Source organism: Primulina tabacum, chromosome 15 (assembly GCF_025594145.1).
Source record: "Primulina tabacum isolate GXHZ01 chromosome 15, ASM2559414v2, whole genome shotgun sequence".
Lineage (NCBI taxonomy): Eukaryota > Viridiplantae > Streptophyta > Magnoliopsida > Lamiales > Gesneriaceae > Primulina > Primulina tabacum.
Window position 1 is genome coordinate 27,051,714 of NC_134564.1, and position 18,736 is coordinate 27,070,449.

The window sequence follows — 18,736 nt, forward strand, 5'->3', positions numbered from 1 at the left end:
TTCTCCTACACGCTGCTCCTATACTAGGCGATGCCTTAGTAGGAAAATAAAATATTTCTTCTGTACGCTTCTCCTCTACTAGGCGATGCCATAATAGGAAAATTTAATTTTTCTCCTTCACTATACTCCTCTACTAGGCGATGTCTTAGTAGGAAAATTTAATTTTTCTCATGCACGCTGCTCCTCTACTAGGCAATGTCTTAGTAGGAAAATAAAATTTTTCTCCTGCACGCTTCTCCTCTACTAGGTAATACCTTAGTAGGAAAATTTAATTTTCCTCCTTCACTCTGCTCCACTACTAGGCGATGCCTTAGTAGAAAATTTATTTTTTCTCCTTCACTCTGCTCCTCTACTAGGCGATGCCTTAGTAGAAAATTTTAATTTTTTTCCTACACGATGCTCCTATACTAGGCAATGCCTTAGTAGGAAAATAAAATTTTTCTCCTTCACTCTGCTCCTCTACTAGGTGATGCCTGAGTAAGAAAATTTAATTTTTCTCATTCTCGTAATACAACAACGTTCATGAACTGAACAGAAGAAGTCGAACTGAATATAAGAACTTGATTTTATTGAATTCCAATGGATTACATGGGAAAATTCAAAAACTGAAATACATCAACGATATAATCAAGAATGATACTTCCTAAGATGAGAAGCATTCCAGGGCCTCTTCAAAGCCTTGCCTTGCGCATCCTCCAAGTAATAGGCTCCAGATCTTACCATCTCGATTACTTTGAAGGGACCCTCCCACTTTGGGTCCAACTTTCCTCTCTGCTCTTCTTGCACCTTCCTCAGGACCATGTCGCCTACCTGGAAGCTTCTCTGAATGACCCTCCGATTATAAGACTGTGCAATGCGGTTTTTGTAAGCTTTCATGTGAATGCTCGCAGCCTCCCTCTTCTCTTCCAAAAGATCAAGGTCTGTCACCCGTCTCGCATCATTATCTTCATCACAAAACATTACCCTTGCCGATTCCAGTCCAATCTCAGCCGGGAGTACTACCTCATTACCGTAGACCAAACTGAAAGGAGTTTCTTTGGTTCCTTCTCTCGGAGTGGTTATAAGACACTTGAGAGTTCATCCACCCAATTGCCCTTATCTTTGCCAAGTCGAACTTTTAGACCCTGTACCAACGTCCGATTAGTCACCTCCACCTGCCTATTACTCTGCGGGTAAGCTACAGATGTAAATACTTGTTGGATCTTTATCTCTTCACACCAAGATTGGATCTTGGCCCCTTGGAACTGTCTCCCATTATCGGATATCAGTCTCCTAGGTACCCCGTATCTACATGCTATACTCTTCCACAAAAACTTCAGGACGTCACTCTCAGTGATTCTGGCCAAAGGCTCTGCTTCCACCCAATTCGAAAAATAATCGACTGCTACCAATAAGAACTTCTTCTGAGCAGGAGTTATAGGAAAAGGACCCACAATATCCATTCCCCACTGGTCAAAAGGACAGGCGGTTAAGATAGTCTTCATCAGCGCGGATGGCTGGTGAGGTAAAAGCACGTGACGTTGACAACTGTCACAGGACATTAGTAGTTCTTGGGCATCATGCAACACTGAGGGCCAGCAGTAACCCAAGAGCAAAACTTTCCTAGCCAAAGCATAAGCTCCCAGGTGATTTTCACAACACTGCTCATGAACTTCCCGGAGCACATAATCAGCCTCTTGATAACTCAAACACCGAAGGAGAGGCCCTGCAAAAGACCTTCAGTACAACACTTCTTCGACTATCACATAGCGCGAACACTTTGTCTTCAACTTACGAGCTTCGCAAGGGTTATCAGGAAGCTTTCCCTCTTTCAAATAATCCATCATACCAGTCCTCCAATCCTCCTACTCCTGTTCAGCTACAGGAGAACTCGTGTGAGGTGTGAGTTCGACTTGGAATACCACATCTCTAGTCTTCTAACTTCCCATTGCTCTTGGTATTTTGGCTAGAGTGTCCACCTTTTCATTTTCTTTTCTGGGAATCTGTTCAAACGTAATCTCTGTAAATTTCTCTCTGACTTTGTCCACTTCTTGAGCATACTCAATAAGTTTTTCATCTTTCACATCATATAATCCCTTTATTTGCTGTGCTACCAGCTGCGAGTCAGAAAAAATAAGTACCCGGGTAGCTACCACGTTTCTGGCTGCTCGAAGTCCTGCCAACACAGCCTCATACTTTGCCTCATTTTTGGATGCTCGAAAGTCCAATCTTACCTCTAACTTCACCTCCTCCTCAGCTGGCAAAATCAGAACTACTCCCACTCCACTTCCATCCTTTGACGAGGAGCCATCCACATACACTTTCCAAGGGTCCTCATTCTCCTGATGTACAGTCTCAGCCAGAAAATCGGCTAAGGCCTGCGCTTTAATAGCTGTTCTCGCCTCATACTGGAGGTCATACTCTCCCAGCTCAGTAGTCCACTTAATCAAACGGCCAGACATATCTGAATGAGTTAAGATCCTCCAAAGTAGACTGTTGGTGAGCACCACAATTGGTGAGCACCACAATTGGTGAGATAGGAAGTAGGGTCTCAAACGTCTCGCTGTCATCAATAAGGCCAAAGCCAATTTTTCCAACCCTGAGTAACTTATCTCTGCCCCGTTGAGTGCATGTGAGACATAATAAACTGGTTGTTTAGTTGATCTCTCTAGCTTGACAAGGACCGAACACACAGTTCCCTCAGTGGCAGATAGATATACCCACAAGGGCTCACCTGCTGCCGGTTTGGCCAGAACAAGCAACTCAGTAAGGTACTTCTTCAAATCTCCAAAAGCTTTCTCACAATCCGGATTCCATTCAAATTTTTTCGCCTTTCGTAAAGTCCGGAAAAATGGTAAGCTTCTGTGAGCAGATCTCGAGATAAACCTCGCCAGCTCAGTAGTCCTCCTTGTAAAATTTTGCACATCATTGGGTCCTCGAGGAGGAACCATATCTTGAATAGCTCGAACCTTCAGGGGTTAGCATCAATCCCCCTCTCTGTCACCATATAACGTAGAAACTTCCCACTCCTCACCCCAAAGATACACTTCTGAGACTTCAACTTTAGCCTATAGGACCTGAGGGTGGAAAATGTCTCCACTAAATCAGATATGAGCTGAGTTGAATCCTTTGACTTGACCATGATGTCGTCCACGTACACTTCGAAATTCCTTCCCACCTGCTCAAAAAAGACTCTATCCATCAATCGTTGATATGTGGCTCCGGCATTTTTGAGTCCAAAGGACATGACCACGTAACAAAAAGTCCCTTCAGAAGTGTTAAAACTCACTTTATCCTGGTCCTCCGCAGCCAAGGGGATTTGGTGGTACACCTGATGAGCATCCAACATGCACATATATTGGTGTCCAGCTGTGGAGTACACCAAATGATCTATCTAGGTCAAAAGATAACAATCTTTAGGACATGCCTTGTTGAGGTCTCTCAAGTCCACACACATCCTTCACTTTCCTGAGCTCTTTGGGACTAGGACGACATTCGATAGCCAAGTAGGAAATTACACTTCCCGAATGTGCCCAGCCTCAAGCAACTCACCCACCTCTTTTCATATAACTTTATCTTTCTCAAGTCCGAATTGTCTTTTCTTCTGTTTTACCGGGCGGACATTCGGCAAGATGTTCAACCGATGCTCTGCCACACCGGGGTCGTCCCGGTGAGCTCTTGAGCTGACCAAGCGAACACGCTAAGATTGGCATGTAAGCAAGTAATGAGTTCCTCCCTAACCCTTGGGTCAAGTTCAGGGGCTATTCTGAGCATCTTATTTTCGGGTCCCAACGTTATGACCTCCGGCTCTTCATCCATCACCTCCTGAACCTCCTTCCTCACCACGGGAAATCCGCTCCTTCCCCTTTTGATCATAGTAACCTCTACATGTGTCCTCTTTTCCTCTTCTTTTACTATTCCTTCATAACACCGACGTGAAACTTTCTGGTCCCCGCACAGGACTCCAACCCCTTTCCCTACAGGAAACTTCAGCTTCTGATGATATGTGGACTCTACCGCTCTGAAATCTTTTAAGGCTGGTCGCCCCAGAATTCCATTGTACGCTGATGGGGTGTCTACCATGGTAAATGTTGTCATCTTTGTTACTCGTCGAGGTTCATGTCCCAATAATAGAGGAAGGACAATCTTACCCAATGGCGGAATGGCATGTCCTGCAAACCCATAAAGAGGAGTAGAGATAGGCTCAAACTCGAATCCTTCCACCTTCATCTGGTCAAGAGTGCTATTGAACAAGATATTCACAGAGCTTCTATTATCAATAAAGATTCGTGTCACGTCGTAATTGGCAACGGTGGCCGTCACCACCAAGGCATCGTTATGTAGAGCCACAACGCCTCGGAGGTCCTCCGGCCCAAAAGTGATGACAGGATCCTGGGGTAGGTCCGCACCCCTAGATATTTCAAAATTTTCCAAGCTCCTTCCATACGCTTTCCGAGCTTACCCGGAATCTCCATCAGTAGCACCCCTCGAGATCATATGAATAATTCCTCTCGTAGGGTCGTTATCCTCATTCTTTCCCTTCCTCGGTTCTACGGGCTCCCGAGGGATATCCTGACCTCGACCTTCCCTCCTCGGCTCGTCGACCCTCTGATTTATCTACGGAGGGCCTCGACCTCGCCTAGGGGATGGGCGAGATCTTGGTCCACTCCCGGATGAGGCTCCTTCTCTTTTCTCACGGAGGCAATCTAGTGCTGCCCTCAACCCTTGGCGACTTCTCCCACCTTCCCTCCGACTCGCTCACCTCCATCACCTTATCACGATTTCTACTTAGAGGAACATGAGATGAGAATTGTCCTCTACTTCTAATTTTATCCTCTTCTCTCTCACCCGCACCTCTCTTCTTACCACCTCTTTCCGCTCCCTCCCCCTACTTCTTCCGGTTTGGTGCTCCATCCTTCTGTACCGTTGGGCATCTTCCAAATTTACATATTTCTCCGCCCGAGCTAACATATCATCATAGCTTGACGGAGGTTTCTTGACCAGCGATTTGAAAAACTCTCCTCCCCTCAATCCTTGTGTGAATGCACTTATCATGATGTGAGGGGTGGCCGCTGGTATTTCCAGCGCCACACTGTTGAAACGCTGGACAAATTCTCTTAAAGATTCAGCTTTTTGTTACTTCATCACGAACAGACTCAAATATTTTTTCTGATGCCTCTTGCTCCTAGCAAATCGATGCAAGAAAGCTGTAGAAAAATTCTCGAAAGACTGTATGGATTTGGGCTGCAGGGTATTAAACAATTGATGGGCAACCCTGCACCTGACTCCATCCGAATATTTATGCAACAAAGCCGCATTCTCAAATCTCCCCAAGTGTTCTTTGGGGTCAATATATCCGTCATATTCTCCTACATTTGACTATCGGAAATTTGGAGGAAGCCCTTCTTTCAAGATAGCTAATGAAAATGGACTTCCACTTTTGGGTACTGGCGCTGTACTTCCTTTCTGCTACCTCAACATTTGTATTTCTTTCCACATCTCCCCCATCTCATTAATTTCCCCACTCTGGAAGGGCTGCGTCTCTTCAACCTGGCTCTGGTGGCCCTCAACATTTTCTTCTCGCTCCTGGCGCATGGCCTGTTCCTCAATAAATAGAGATTCTTGGTTCTTCTTCATGTCCTCATCCACTGTCCGGGTGATAAACTGGCCCAACTGTTCTAGGGTCAAGTTCTCCACATTCTCATTAAGACGGGGTGGCTCGACCCTTGTCTCATGACGGGGTTGTTCGGCTCTTGTTTTCTGACGGGGTTGTTCGGCTCTTGTTCATGCCTCATCTCAACATGAGATTGTTCGGATCCCATCTGAGGACGCGACGATGCCGAGTTAACCCTTCTGCTCCTTCTCCTACCTGTCATCTCTACGTCTCAACTCAAAGTTTCCCACAGACAGCGCCAAGTGATACTAACGGAAAATTTAGGGTCCGATTCAACAAGTGTCACTAGTCCAGACGCAAGTGTCAAAATTGTCACGAGCCTGAAATCACGAATAAGACCGTTAGAAGGGGGCCATGAGGGTGTCCTGACGTAGCCTTTCCGACGCTCAAGTCAGAGACTGAGAATATAAGTGGCGAGCAGCTAAGTGTATTGCTGAAAAACAATATAGTGAATGCTAAATTAAATACTCAAACTTCGTATTTATAGGAGATATCCTTGATGGGTTTGCCTTTCATTTGGGCTAGGGATGGGCCGGGGATAATGGGCCAATTCATGGGATATCATTTAGTATTCCACCTAAAAAAATTTGATTTTAAAATTGGTTTAGAAAATTTTTATAATATCCCGTAGCTGTTTGGAAATTGAATTTTTTTAATGATGATTTTTTTTTTGGGAAGAAAATGATGAATTAAATGATAACAGTTGGAAGGTCGTGAGGTTGAACTTGAAATTAAGTCAAACGTAATAAATAAATTAAATATATGGGGATTCAAGATAAAGATCAATTATTTTATTGAAACAGGAAATCAAGTTGACTTGCAGACAATATTATTGGTGAGGCAGTGCACTGAATATTTGTTAATTCGCTTTCCAAACTTTAAATGTCGGAGCAATAGTAATTAAAAAAAAAAGTAACATTTATTGCTTTCAACTAATTTCTCTTATGCAAAAAATATTTAATACACAACATGTAGGCTTAACCATGATTCCAAAAATTAGGATGTCTGTTCTAGAACCTGCGGTAAAGATTTCAAAACAAGGTGGAACCTGAACCAAATCGGTTAGCTGCGATTCAAGTTCCGGTTCCGGTTCCAATTCCCAGAGGGTTCGATTCCGATTCTTTATTATAATTTTGGTTATGCTTTAAATCTATTTAAACAAAAATTTGTTAATTAAATTTTAATGATAACAAAGTAGCTTTATAATTCACGATATAATCAAACTAATTAAAATTAATTATTCGATAAAATTTTATGAATATTTTATTTTTAATTTATATAAATTACGTAGTTTAGTTTTTGTCAAGTGTTTTTAAAGGTTTAGGTTTGACTAAAATCTGGAGAAAGTTTAAAAATAAAAAAGAGGTCAAACTGTTAGATTCCACTGCGGAAATAGGTTGAAAAATACGGAAGGGTCTCAATAAAAAAAAGCCAAGAAACTTGCGAGGAGTAAGATCCAAACTCTGTGCGAGGCTTGGATCGACGTCTGAATGAGCAATGACGGGCATGGACCCTGGGCGTACTTCGGGTGTGCTCTATCCAAGAAAAGAAAAAAAGATGAGTAGAAAAAAAATATAGGCTCGGACCATGTGCCACCTAATGAACCCCTCCCTATACTTTTGACAAATATTTTTGATAGCTAAGATTTGAACAATCATGAATATAACAAGAAACACTTCAATCAAAATATATTAAAATTGACTAGGAATTGGATACGATTTGTATGTGCGGTTTTAGGTGTTAGCTTAAAACCCACAAAGTTCAGTATTTATATTTAATTAAATTATATTATAAATAGTTAGATTCTTATTTTTAAATAATATAAATAGAATAGGATTTCATCTTGATTGTGAAATAATTTCATATTTAATTGAATTTTAACACGTATCAAGAAAATATAGTTCAATATCTTATGTGTCACATCCCGAGCCTGAGCCCGCACCTGCATAACTGTACAATGGGCCTTTATAGCAACTACTTCGTATTCGTCCTCGCTTTACGAAAATGATTAACTCAAATTGCTATAGAAGTCCATTGTAAGCATATTATAAACTCATTTAAATTCTTAAAATTTTAAGATGTGGGAGGGCAAGGGGCATCACGATCACCCCTCTTTCAGAATGCGACGTTCTCGTCGCGGCCTGAACCCTCGATCCACTAGCGTCGAGAATCTAGAGGTGGTTCCTATAGGTTCAAGAGATGGGTCCCGTCATGTAGCACTTTGCCCCGCAGGTTTAAGAGGTGGCTCTCATGTACATAGTACTTTACGCTACATAGCACTTATTTCCCGGTGTTCCTTGCCGGTGACCAACTCTGATACTATTCTGTCACGCTCCGAGCCCGGACAACGCCTGCGTGAATGCACAATGGATCTCTATCGTCGTATTCGTCGTCGAGGCTTGAACCCTCGATCCACCAGCGCCGAGAATCTAAAGATGGCTCCTACAGGTTCAAGAGGTAGCTCCCGTCATGTAGCACTTTGCCCTGCATGTTCAAGAGGTGGTTCTCATGCAAGTAGCATTTTTCGCTGCATAGAACTTATTTCCCAGTGTTCCTTGCCCGTTACCGGCTTTGATACCGTTCTGTCATGCCCCAGCCCAGGCCTGAGCCTGCGAGACTGCACAATGGGCTCCTATATAGGGCCGTAAACGAATCGAATCGAATCGAATTTTAAGAAATTTTCAGTATTCGAGCTCGAGCTCGAATTCGAATAAACATATTCGAAGCTCGATTCGAAACTCGAACTTTTATTATTTTCGATTCGAACTCGATTCGAACTGAGACTCGAGTTCGAATTCAATTCGAACTCGAATAATATTATATATATTATATATTATAATATTATATATAATATATTATATATATATATATATACTTAACAATATTTTATTTATTTTTTAAATATAATGCTAAAGTTCGCGAACAGTTCGCGAACAATCGAACAATATAATTTTAGCTCGAATTCGATTCGAAAAATATTCGAACATGTTCGAGTTCGGTTCGAATTCGATAATTTCGAATTCGAACCAAATATTATTCGAACCGGCTCGAAAAGTTCGTGAACGTGTTCGGTTCGTTTACACCCCTACTCCTATAGCAACTACTTCGTATTCGTTCTCGCTTTACGAAAATGGCGCTTAGAAGAAGAAGTGTGACAAGCCCCCAGCTTTTATGACAGCAAGACCCGCGCATATGTGCGAATCAAAGACGCGCATAAGCGCGCAAGAAAACAGGCGAGACACAAGAGGGGCTCGCGCATATGCGCCGGAAAAGGCGCGCACGAAGAAATCTCCAATGCTCAAAGCAGAAAACTCCGTACATGTGCGCGGAGCAAGGGTGCGCGCACGAGAAGACTGCCCAACACAACAGAAGGACCCGCACATATGCACGAGTCTTGGTCGCGAATATGCGCGCGGCGCGATGTTCAGAATTAAATAGGTTTCTCGTGGGCTTTGAATGGAGTTTTTTGTTCTGAAAATTATTAGCCACAGCCGACACATCACTCGAAAAGGAGGAGAGCAAAAGTGAGAGCACGAAAGACGGAACGCGAAGAACAGAGATAGAAGACGCTGAATCCAGACACGGAGACGCGCTTTCATCTTTCCTCAACACGTTTCTAATTCGGTTCTTTACTTTTATGTTTTTAATGATTACAAACAGGTTTTGTATTGATTTAAATTTGATTATGAACTAATTTTATTTTCTAGAGATTGACGTAGTCTTGGTTGAACCTATGTTATTGACGTTTTGAATTTTCATTGAATTAATGCATCGTGTTTATTTGTGATTTTTTGTCGTTAATGCTTTTGAATTACTAGCCATAATTCGATTGATCAAATAATTAAGATCTAACACTCGGGAGAGAGGATTGAAATTAGGACAGTGGAAATCACATCATTAGACGTTTATAACGTGCAAAAGACGTATAACTCTGACGAATCCATAAGAGAACCTTGTTTGCATTTATTACATGTTACGTGATTTTGAATAGACATATTAAAATCAGTAATAGGTAATACAGTTCTATTTATCACTTGAAAAAGGGAATAGGAAATTGCGAGTTCTTGGTTAGCAAACATGATGCAATTTAATGATATGTTAGTCAATTTTTAATTTAGCATAAGGGAGACCAGAAGAAATCATATCTCTAGATTTATCTACTCATTGAACTTTAACTGCGTGCTAGGAATTCTCTGATTCGTTATTTGTTTTGAATTGGTTATCAACTATCTATTCGAATTCTCTAAATAAAGTTGAACTATGTCAATTATGGTAATTAATATACAGTTTTAAATAATTACTCCTCGTGGGATCGATATATGTACTCTAACCAGTACTAAAACTTGACACCGTACACTTGCGGTAGTGAAAATACGCTACAAGTTTTTGGCGCCGTTGCCGGGGAGTAAAGTATTTAATTGCATATTGATATCATTACTAAGTAGTATTGATTTTAATTTAGACTTTATTTTATTTTATTTATTTTGTTAATCTATAATCTTTTTTGTTTTGCAGTGCATGCGAAGATATAAAAATCTCGACTTGCTGATTTTTTATCCGAAAATCGAAAGAACTGCCAGGAGATTAAGGAAAGCAAGGAGAGACGAAATTAAAGCAATGGCTGAAAACAGAGATAATCAGAATGAGCTCCCGAGAGAGGTGCCAATCCGAGAACATTTCTGTCAGTCATAAACGCTCATTATTCTGGAATAGCTCGCGGAACCATTGCTGCTAACAGCTTCGAGCTAAAGCCCGGACTCATTAACATGGTTCAACAGAACCAATTTGGAGGAGCAGCCACTGCAGATCCCAATCTTCACCTAAGAATTTTTCTAGAGATTACGGACACGGTACAAATTAACGGTGTTTCTGATGAAATTATTCGATTGCGTCTGTTTCCGTTTTCTCTTAGGGATCAAGCAAGGAGTTGGCTCCAATCTCTACCTCTGGGAAGTATTACTACATGGGCAGATTTGGTCACGAAGTTTCTATCAAAATATTTTCCTCCAGCCAAGTCTGCTCAGCTGAAAATAGATATCACCAACTTCAGGCAGAGAGAATTTGAGGTGTTATATGAGGCTTGGGAGAGATACAAAGAGTTACTCAGGAAGTGTCCAAATCATGGATATGCACAATGGGTGCAGATTGAGTTATTTTACAATGGTTTGGATGGACCAACTAGAGGGAATGTGGATGCAGCCGCCGGAGGTACTATTTTTTCTAAAACACCTGATGAGGCTTATGAATTGCATGAACAGATGACAATTAACAGTTATCAGTGGCCAAGTGAAATATCTGGATCAAGGAAACCTGCTGGAGTGTATGCCGTAGACCCGATCACATCACTTACTGCACAGGTTTCGGCATTAACCACACAGATTGCAGTGATGAACAAAGCAGGCCAATCTACGTCTGATGTAGCACTGGTGACTGCCGAAGAATAGCCAGTTGTGGAGGAAGCTCAGTACATCAATAACAATCGTGGCTATGGAGGTTATCGATGTAATCCCCCCTAATACTTATCATCCAGGTTTGAGGAATCATGAGAATTTCTCTTATGCGAACAACAAGAACGTGTTGAATCCTCCACCGGGGTTCAATACACAGAAAGGGGAAGGAAAGCCATCTTTTGAGGATCTAGTCGGGACGTTTGTGGCTGAGTCTTGGAAAAGAATGGCGAGAACTGAGTCTTGTCTTGATAGCATGGAGACACACATGGGAAACATGGGTGCCACGATGAAATCCTTGGAAACACAGATTGGGCAACTAGCAAATGCTTTGAAAGATCAGAATAGAGGACAGTTCCCAAGCAATACAAAGGTAAATCCTAGGGAGCAATGCAAAGCTGTCACACTAAGGAGTGGCAAGGAAATTGGAATCCCAGAGCCAGCTGAAGAGAATGTAGAGAGTCTTGTTGAGAGAGATGATGAAAAGGGTGTAAGTGTTGAAAATGACAAAGTAGAGGAACCTGAGAAAGTACTTAAACAGCAGCCCTTACCAAAGGTGAATCTTCCATATCCACAAAGGTTCAAGAAGAAAGGGTTAGATGATCAGTTTGCGAAGTTCCTAGAAATCTTCAAGAAAATACACATTAACATCCCATTTGCCGATGCATTGGAGCAAATGCCCAATTATGCTAAGTTCATCAAGAATGTGATGTCCAAGAAGAGGAAAGTTCAAGAATTTGAGACTGTAAAGCTAACCGAAGAGTGCAGTGCCATACTCCAAAGGAAACTACCACAGAAACTCAAAGATCCAGGGAATTTTACTATTCTTTGCGTTATTGCTGGTTCTAGAATAAATAGGGCCTTATGTGATTTAGGTGCCATATTAATTTAATGCTTTTTTCTATTTACAGGACCTTGGAGCTTGGTGAGGTGAAGCCTAGCACTATTACTTTGCAGCTGGCGGACAGATCACTTACCTATACACGAGGGATAGAAGAGGATGTGTTGGTAAAGGTAGACAAATTTATATTTCCTGCTGATTTTGTCATTTTAGATATGGAAGAAGACCAGGAGACTCCGTTTATCTTTGGAAGACCATTTTTGGCTACCGGCAAAGCTTTGATTAATGTGCACAAGGGCGAGCTCACATTGAGAGTAGGTGGAGAGGAAGTCATGTTCAACATCTACAAAACCATCAGATTGTTGGAGTCAGTTTCTACAGTGGATGAAGAGGACTGAGAGGTGCGAGAAGAGCTACTTGCTCTCAATACGCTGCCTAAAGAAAAGATTGATGCCCAGCATGAAGAGTTACTTGAAGATGCAAGTAAAGAGGTACCAAAAGCATCCCCTGCATTAAAGGATTTACCGAGTCACTTGTGCTATGCATTCCTAGACGAGAGTTCGTCATATCCGGTAATCATCTCTTCTGCTCTTACTATTGAAGAAAAGGATAAGTTGTTTAAAGTATTGCGAGAGTTTAAATCTGCTTTGAGATGGACAATTTCTGATATCAAGGGGATTAGCCCTACTATTTGTATGCATAAAATCTTGATGCAGGAGTCCTACTCCCCCTATGTTGATCATCAGAGGAGGCTTAATCCAGCCATGAAATAGGTTGTGAGAGCTGAGGTATTAAAATTGTTAAATGCTAGTGTTATTTATGCTATATCTGACAGTTCTTGGGTTTCACCAGTACAAGTAGTGCCTAAAAAGGGGGGTATAACTGTGGTGAGAAATGAGAATAACGAATTGATATCAACTCGTCCAGTGACTGGTTGGCGAGTGTGTATAGATTACAGGAACTTGAATGATGCTACTAGGAAAGATCACTTCCCTCTTCCCTTTATTGACCAGATGCTTGATAGAGTAGGTGGTTATCATTATTATTGCTTTCTAGATGGTTATTCAGGTTACAATCAGATTGTCATAGCACCGGAGGATCAAGAGAAGACTACCTTCACTTTCCCCTACGGTACATTTGCTTTCAGGAGAATGCCATTTGGTCTTTGCAATGCACCTGCTACTTTTCAGAGGTGTATGATGGCCATATTTTCTGACATGGTCGAGGAAATAATGGAAGTTTTTATGGATCATATATCTGTCTTTGGTTCATCATTTGATCATTGTTTGCAGAATCTAACGCTTGTTTTGCAGAGATGTCGAGAGAAGAATTTAGTGTTGAATTGGGAGAAATGTCACTTCCTGGTGCAAGAAGGTATTGTGCTTGGGCATAAGATTTCGGCTAGAGAGATAAAAGTGGACAGAGCCATAGTTGTGGCAATTGAAAATATCTCACCGCCGAAGAATGTAAAAGGGATTAGAAGTTTCTTGGGACATGCCGGGTTCTATCGTCGTTATATTAAAGATTTCTCTAAAATTAATAAACCTTTATGTAATTTGTTAGAGAAATATTCTACTTTTATTTTTGACGATGATTGTTTGCAGGCGTTTAACAGGATCAAGACAGCATTGATTTCTGCACCCATTATGATAGTGCCTGATTGGAAGAAGCCCTTTGAGCTCATGTGCGACGCTAGCGACTATGCTGTGGGAACAGCATTGGGATAAAGGCGAGACAAGATGTTCAAGGCTATCTACTATGCAAGTCGTACACTTAATGCAGCCCAACAGAATTACACAACTACTAAGAAAGAGATGCTAGCAGTGGTGTTTGCATTCGATAAGTTCAGAACATATCTCATTGGCACCAAGGTAACTGTTTTCACTTACCATGCAGCTCTTCGTTACTTGTTTGCCAAAAAGGATGCAAAGCCCAGGTTGATACGATGGATACTCCTACTTCAAGAATTTGACTTTGAAGTCAAAGACAAGAAAGGTTGTGAGAACCAGGTGGCAGTGTCACGCCTAGAGCTGGAAGGAAGAGCCGAAGGTGGAGTGATCAATGAGTCATTCCTAGACGAACAACTCTTCAAGGTAAATGTTACGCATCCTTGGTTTGCAGATATAACTAATTTTCTTGCTGCAGGAGAATTACCACTAGATTTAACTTATCACCAAAAGAAGAAATTTCTTCATGATGCCAAGTTTTATCTGTGGGACGATCCTTTCTTGTTCAAGAGATGCGCTGATCAAATAATTAGACGATCTGTAGCAAAGGAAGAAGCAGGTACGATTCTAGAGTAGTGTCATTCCTCACCCTACGATGGACACTTTGGAGCATCTAGAACAGCAGCTAAGGTATTATAGTCAGGTTTTTATTGGCCTAATTTGTTTAAAGACAGTTATACTTTAGTAAAGTCTTGTGATAAATGCCAAAGAGTTGGCAATATTTCTAGACGCCACGAGTTACCACTAACAAAAATTTAGGAGGTGGAATTTTTTGATGTCTGGGGTATTGACGTCATGGGTCCATTCCCATCCTCTTTCGGCCAATCGTATATTTTACTTGATGTTGACTATGTCTCTAAATGGGTGGAAGCAATTGCCACCAGTACTAATGATGCTCGAGTTGTTGTTAAGTTTGTCCACATGAATATCTTTACAAGATTTGGAACCCCTAGAGCCATAATCAGTGGTGAAGGTACGCATTTCTGTAACAAAATTTTTAACTCACTGTTGGTCAAGTATGATGTGAAGCACAAGGTGACACTGGAATACCACCCGCAAGCTAATGGGTAAGCAAAAATATCCAACCGGAAGATCAAACAGATATTAGAAAAAACAGTGAAGACGAATCGGAAGGATTGGGCAATTAAACTGGATGATGCGTTATGGGCATACAGGACTGCATACAAGACACCTATCGGGATGTCACCTTATAGGTTGATCTTCGGAAAAGTTTGCCATCTACCTTTGGAATTGGATCACAAAGCATTTTGTGCTGTGAAAAAGCTAAATTTTGATATGGGAGCATCTGGTGAACAACGACTGTTGCAGCTGAATGAAATGGAGGAATTCAGGAACGATGCATACGAGAATGCAAAGATATACAAAGAGAAGACCAAGAGATGGCACGACAAGCAGATTCTTTGACGAGATTTCGAACCAGGGCAACATGTGTTATTATTCAATTCTCGACTTTGGTTGTTTCCTGGTAAGTTAAAATCACGATGGTCTGGACCATTCACAGTGGAAACAGTGTATCCACATGATGCAATTGAGTTGAAGTGCAATAATGGTCAGACATTTAAAGTAAATGGTCAGAGGGTCAAGCATTACTTTGGAAGTGAAGTGCGACACATGGACAACATCCCACTTGGAGAACCAAAGTAGACAGGAGAAAGTCAGGCTGATGACTTTAAACAAAGCGTTGTGTGGGAGGCAACCAACATTTATTTATTTTTGCAATCGTTTTGTTTTTATTATTTTATTTCAATTCCTTAGTTTATTAATTTTAATTTTCTCTATTCAAGTATTAATTTGAATTGTTTTATTTTTGCAGGTATTAAAAAAACATCAAAAAGCTACTGGACAATGTGTCTCGCTCATATGCGCGATTTATTTTCGCTCACATGCGCGATACCCCACTCGAAAGGCAGAAGGTGCGGCGCATATGCGCCATTTCAGGACGCGCATATGCGTGAGAACACAAGACACCCAACCAGAAAGGCAGAGACCTTCGCGCATATACGCCACTCAGGGCGCGCATATGCGCGAGCTAACAAGTCAATTACACTCGGAAGGCAGAGACATCGGTGCATATGCGCAACTTATGGACGCGCATATGCGCAAAAGACCACACGAGATTCAGACGCGCATATGCACGCGACCTGTTATAATAAAAAAAGCGAACCCTTCATCAGATTTCAAAGAGCCACCCCACCTCTCAGAAAACCGCCGCCCCTCTCAGAAAAACGCCGCCGCCTCTCACGGAAAGCCGCCGCCGCCGCACCCCGCCGCTAGCTGAACACCAAAGCTTTAACCACACTCCGATTTACCGTCACTTTCTGGTACGAGTAAGGGATTTATCTAAATTTTGTTCAATCCTACGTCATATTTAGAAGTGGTGATCGATCTACTTGTGGAGTGTTTGATATCGTCAATTTGTTACTTCTCGTTGTTCTAAAGTAGTTTGTGACTAGGTTTGCACGTTCTATTGCTAACCGGATTAGTTGGTGGGTTAGATTATATCTGCTACGCACATTGGGGTGCGATTACTGGATTTTGGCTCTTCAGTTGTTGAATTAAGTGTGTGGGTGTGAGTTTTGCATTATTAATTGATATGGCGCCGAAAAAGAAATCAAAGAAGGGTGCTTCTTCTTCCGCAAGTTTTGGTACGCACCGATTTTAGAATGAGGAAGCCCAGCAAATTTATGAGAGCTCTATGACTCGGTCCATCATCCCGGAGAGGGGATTTAATTTAACGATTCCACGTGGTGTGATTGTGAATGAACTGGAACGAAGACAATGGGTTGAATTTGCTCATCCTCCTCTAGATGCTGTGATCTCAGTTGTGCGGGAGTTCTATGCTAATCTGGGGATACGCCATGACGAGTCGAAAGTATTGGTGAGAGGTAAATTGGTATAATTTGACTCTCAAATGATAAACATGATCTATCAGATGCCTAGTGTCGACCAAGACGAGTACAGTGAATTTCTGGAAGAGGGGGTTGATTATTCAGAGGTTATTCGGACTGTATGTCAGGCAGGTGCTGCATGGAAAATGAGCTCGAGTGGTCCAATTTCTCTAAAGAAATCCGATATGGGCCCCAATGCAAGTGCGTGGACATCGTTCGTGTTGGCCCGGGTTCTCCCATCCTTGCACTACCATGATGTAACCAAAGACAAAGTTGCACTTGTATTTGCTATTTTTATGGGAAAATCTGTTGACTTGGGGAAAATAATTTATGGATCAATTATGAGAACCGGCACAGGGTTAGCCACGGTCGCCCTTCCATGCCCTCATATTGTTACCGAGCTATGCAGACAGGCCGGCGTGTCATGGTCACCTAATGAGCAAGTGCTTAAGCCGAAGGCCCCCATTGTTGCCTTCTTTGGAGCTGCCTCTTATATTTCCCACGAGTATCCAGATGAAGAGGAGCTCCCACAGCCACAGCTTCCACCGCCACCACCACCTGAGGCAGCAAGACAGCGCAGGGGAGACCGATTTCGTAGACTTGAGACAGAGATGGAGGACCAGAGGAGGTTATTGGTTGAGCAGCGCCAGGTGCTGGATTCGTTTCAGTACCACACCAACCATTTCATGGGATACATGATGGACTTCACTTCCATGCTTGCTCAGCGGTTCCCACCTATAGGTCCAGAGGATCCGATGTTTCCCCGGCCACCTGCATGGCCACCTCAGTATCCTAGAGCCCCTTACCAGCCCCCACCCCAGAACATGGACGAGGATGCCAACGATGGTGACGGTGAGCACTGACGCGCGTCGTGGGACATATGATTGTTCCGTTCTTTCCTGTTTATACATTGAGGACAATGCATACTTTAAGTTTGGGGAGTGATTTAATTTTGATGTTTATTTTTAAAAAAATTTAATTTAGTCTTATGTCCATTTTTAGTCTTTAAATTGTTTTTTCGGTTTAGAGTTGTGGAATATTAAGGTAATAACCAAACAATGATGAGAGTTGACCCGAAACACATGTTGTTCCATGATTACGAATCTAAATGCATGCTATCTTTACTTATCCGTTTACACACTAATTCACGATTGCTATGATTGTTGATATATCCGATATCAAGACAGTGTTCATGTGATTTGTGATTTGGAATGTATGAATGGACTCCAAAACCTGCATGTTGATTGCTTGTTGTTGAGTTACATGTTCACTAACACAAAAATGATTCAGGTAGTCTTTGAATTATGTTGGGCCTGTTTTTCCTTGAATAATTTGTCAATTTTTAGCCCTTTGAGCCTAAATGAGAATGAGATGTGTGATTTGTTCTGTTTAAATACCCGAAAACATGATCTATCTGTGTTTGTTGATTGGTAAATTGAAAGTAGTCTAGAACTTGGTTTGGCACTCTTCGAGGCGAGATACGGGTATTGTGTAACTTAGGGATGATTTAGGCGATTTTTGGAACGTTTGATCCTTTCAAGCCTACTCATAACATCATATTATACCCTAGTGTCCCATGTTTGAGCTTAATGAAAATCGAATGGAGTGTGCCAAGGCACACAAAAGCCCCCATTCATATCAATTCTAAATCCCTACGTCAACTACCAACTTTTGAGCATATACACTTGTACCTACCGAAAACTGAGAGAAAACGAACCTGTGTATCACTATAAAAGTTCTTCTCCCTTGTGCGCGTAAAAGAATATCATCGAAAAAAAAAGAGGAAAAGGATGAAAAGAAAGAAATGAATTTCTATGAAAAAAAAATGTTGTTGAGAAAAGGGAGAAGGAAAAAGTTGAATGAAGAATAAAAGAGTATGACGTATTGATGTGAAAAAGAGAACAAAATGGTGAATATGTTGTGGCAAAGCAAGTGGATGTGAAACAAGAGGAAGAAGAAGAAGCGTGTTGAAAAATAAATTGGTTTGTTTCTCTCACTTTTGATTCTCTATCTTCATTTGTAGCCATTAACCAAAGCCTAACGTTATAAGCTTAAAAGACCTATTAACCAAGTCACATGTACCCAATATACTAGTGGAGAAGAGTTTCCAAAGTTAAGCCTATGGACACTTGAAAAATGCCGTTGATAGACATAGAATT

At 41.6% G+C, this 18,736-nt stretch overlaps 2 protein-coding genes across 2 annotated transcripts; one reads left to right on the top strand and one right to left on the bottom strand.

Moving 5' to 3' along the window:
• Nucleotides 1-627: 627 nt before the first annotated feature.
• Nucleotides 628-960, bottom strand: LOC142526020 (uncharacterized). Its single transcript, XM_075630295.1, has one exon. It carries the CDS (start codon nt 958-960, stop codon nt 628-630), a length of 333 nt encoding a protein of 110 aa, XP_075486410.1.
• Nucleotides 961-11,140: 10,180 nt separating this feature from the next.
• On the top strand, nt 11,141-12,339 carry LOC142526021 (uncharacterized). Its single transcript, XM_075630296.1, has 2 exons — nt 11,141-11,862; nt 12,012-12,339. Exons 1-2 carry the CDS (start codon nt 11,141-11,143, stop codon nt 12,337-12,339), a joined length of 1,050 nt encoding a protein of 349 aa, XP_075486411.1.
• Nucleotides 12,340-18,736: the final 6,397 nt, after the last annotated feature.

Excerpts from the sequence above, each read along its gene's own strand:
- LOC142526020 (XM_075630295.1), bottom strand. The coding sequence starts at position 960 with ATGTTTTGTGATGAAGATAATGATGCGAGACGGGTGACAGACCTTGAT.
- LOC142526021 (XM_075630296.1), top strand. The coding sequence starts at position 11,141 with ATGGAGGTTATCGATGTAATCCCCCCTAATACTTATCATCCAGGTTTG. Across the intron at positions 11,863-12,011 it reads ACTGTAAAGCTAACCGAAGA|GACCTTGGAGCTTGGTGAGG; the intron begins GTGCAGTGCCAT and ends TTCTATTTACAG.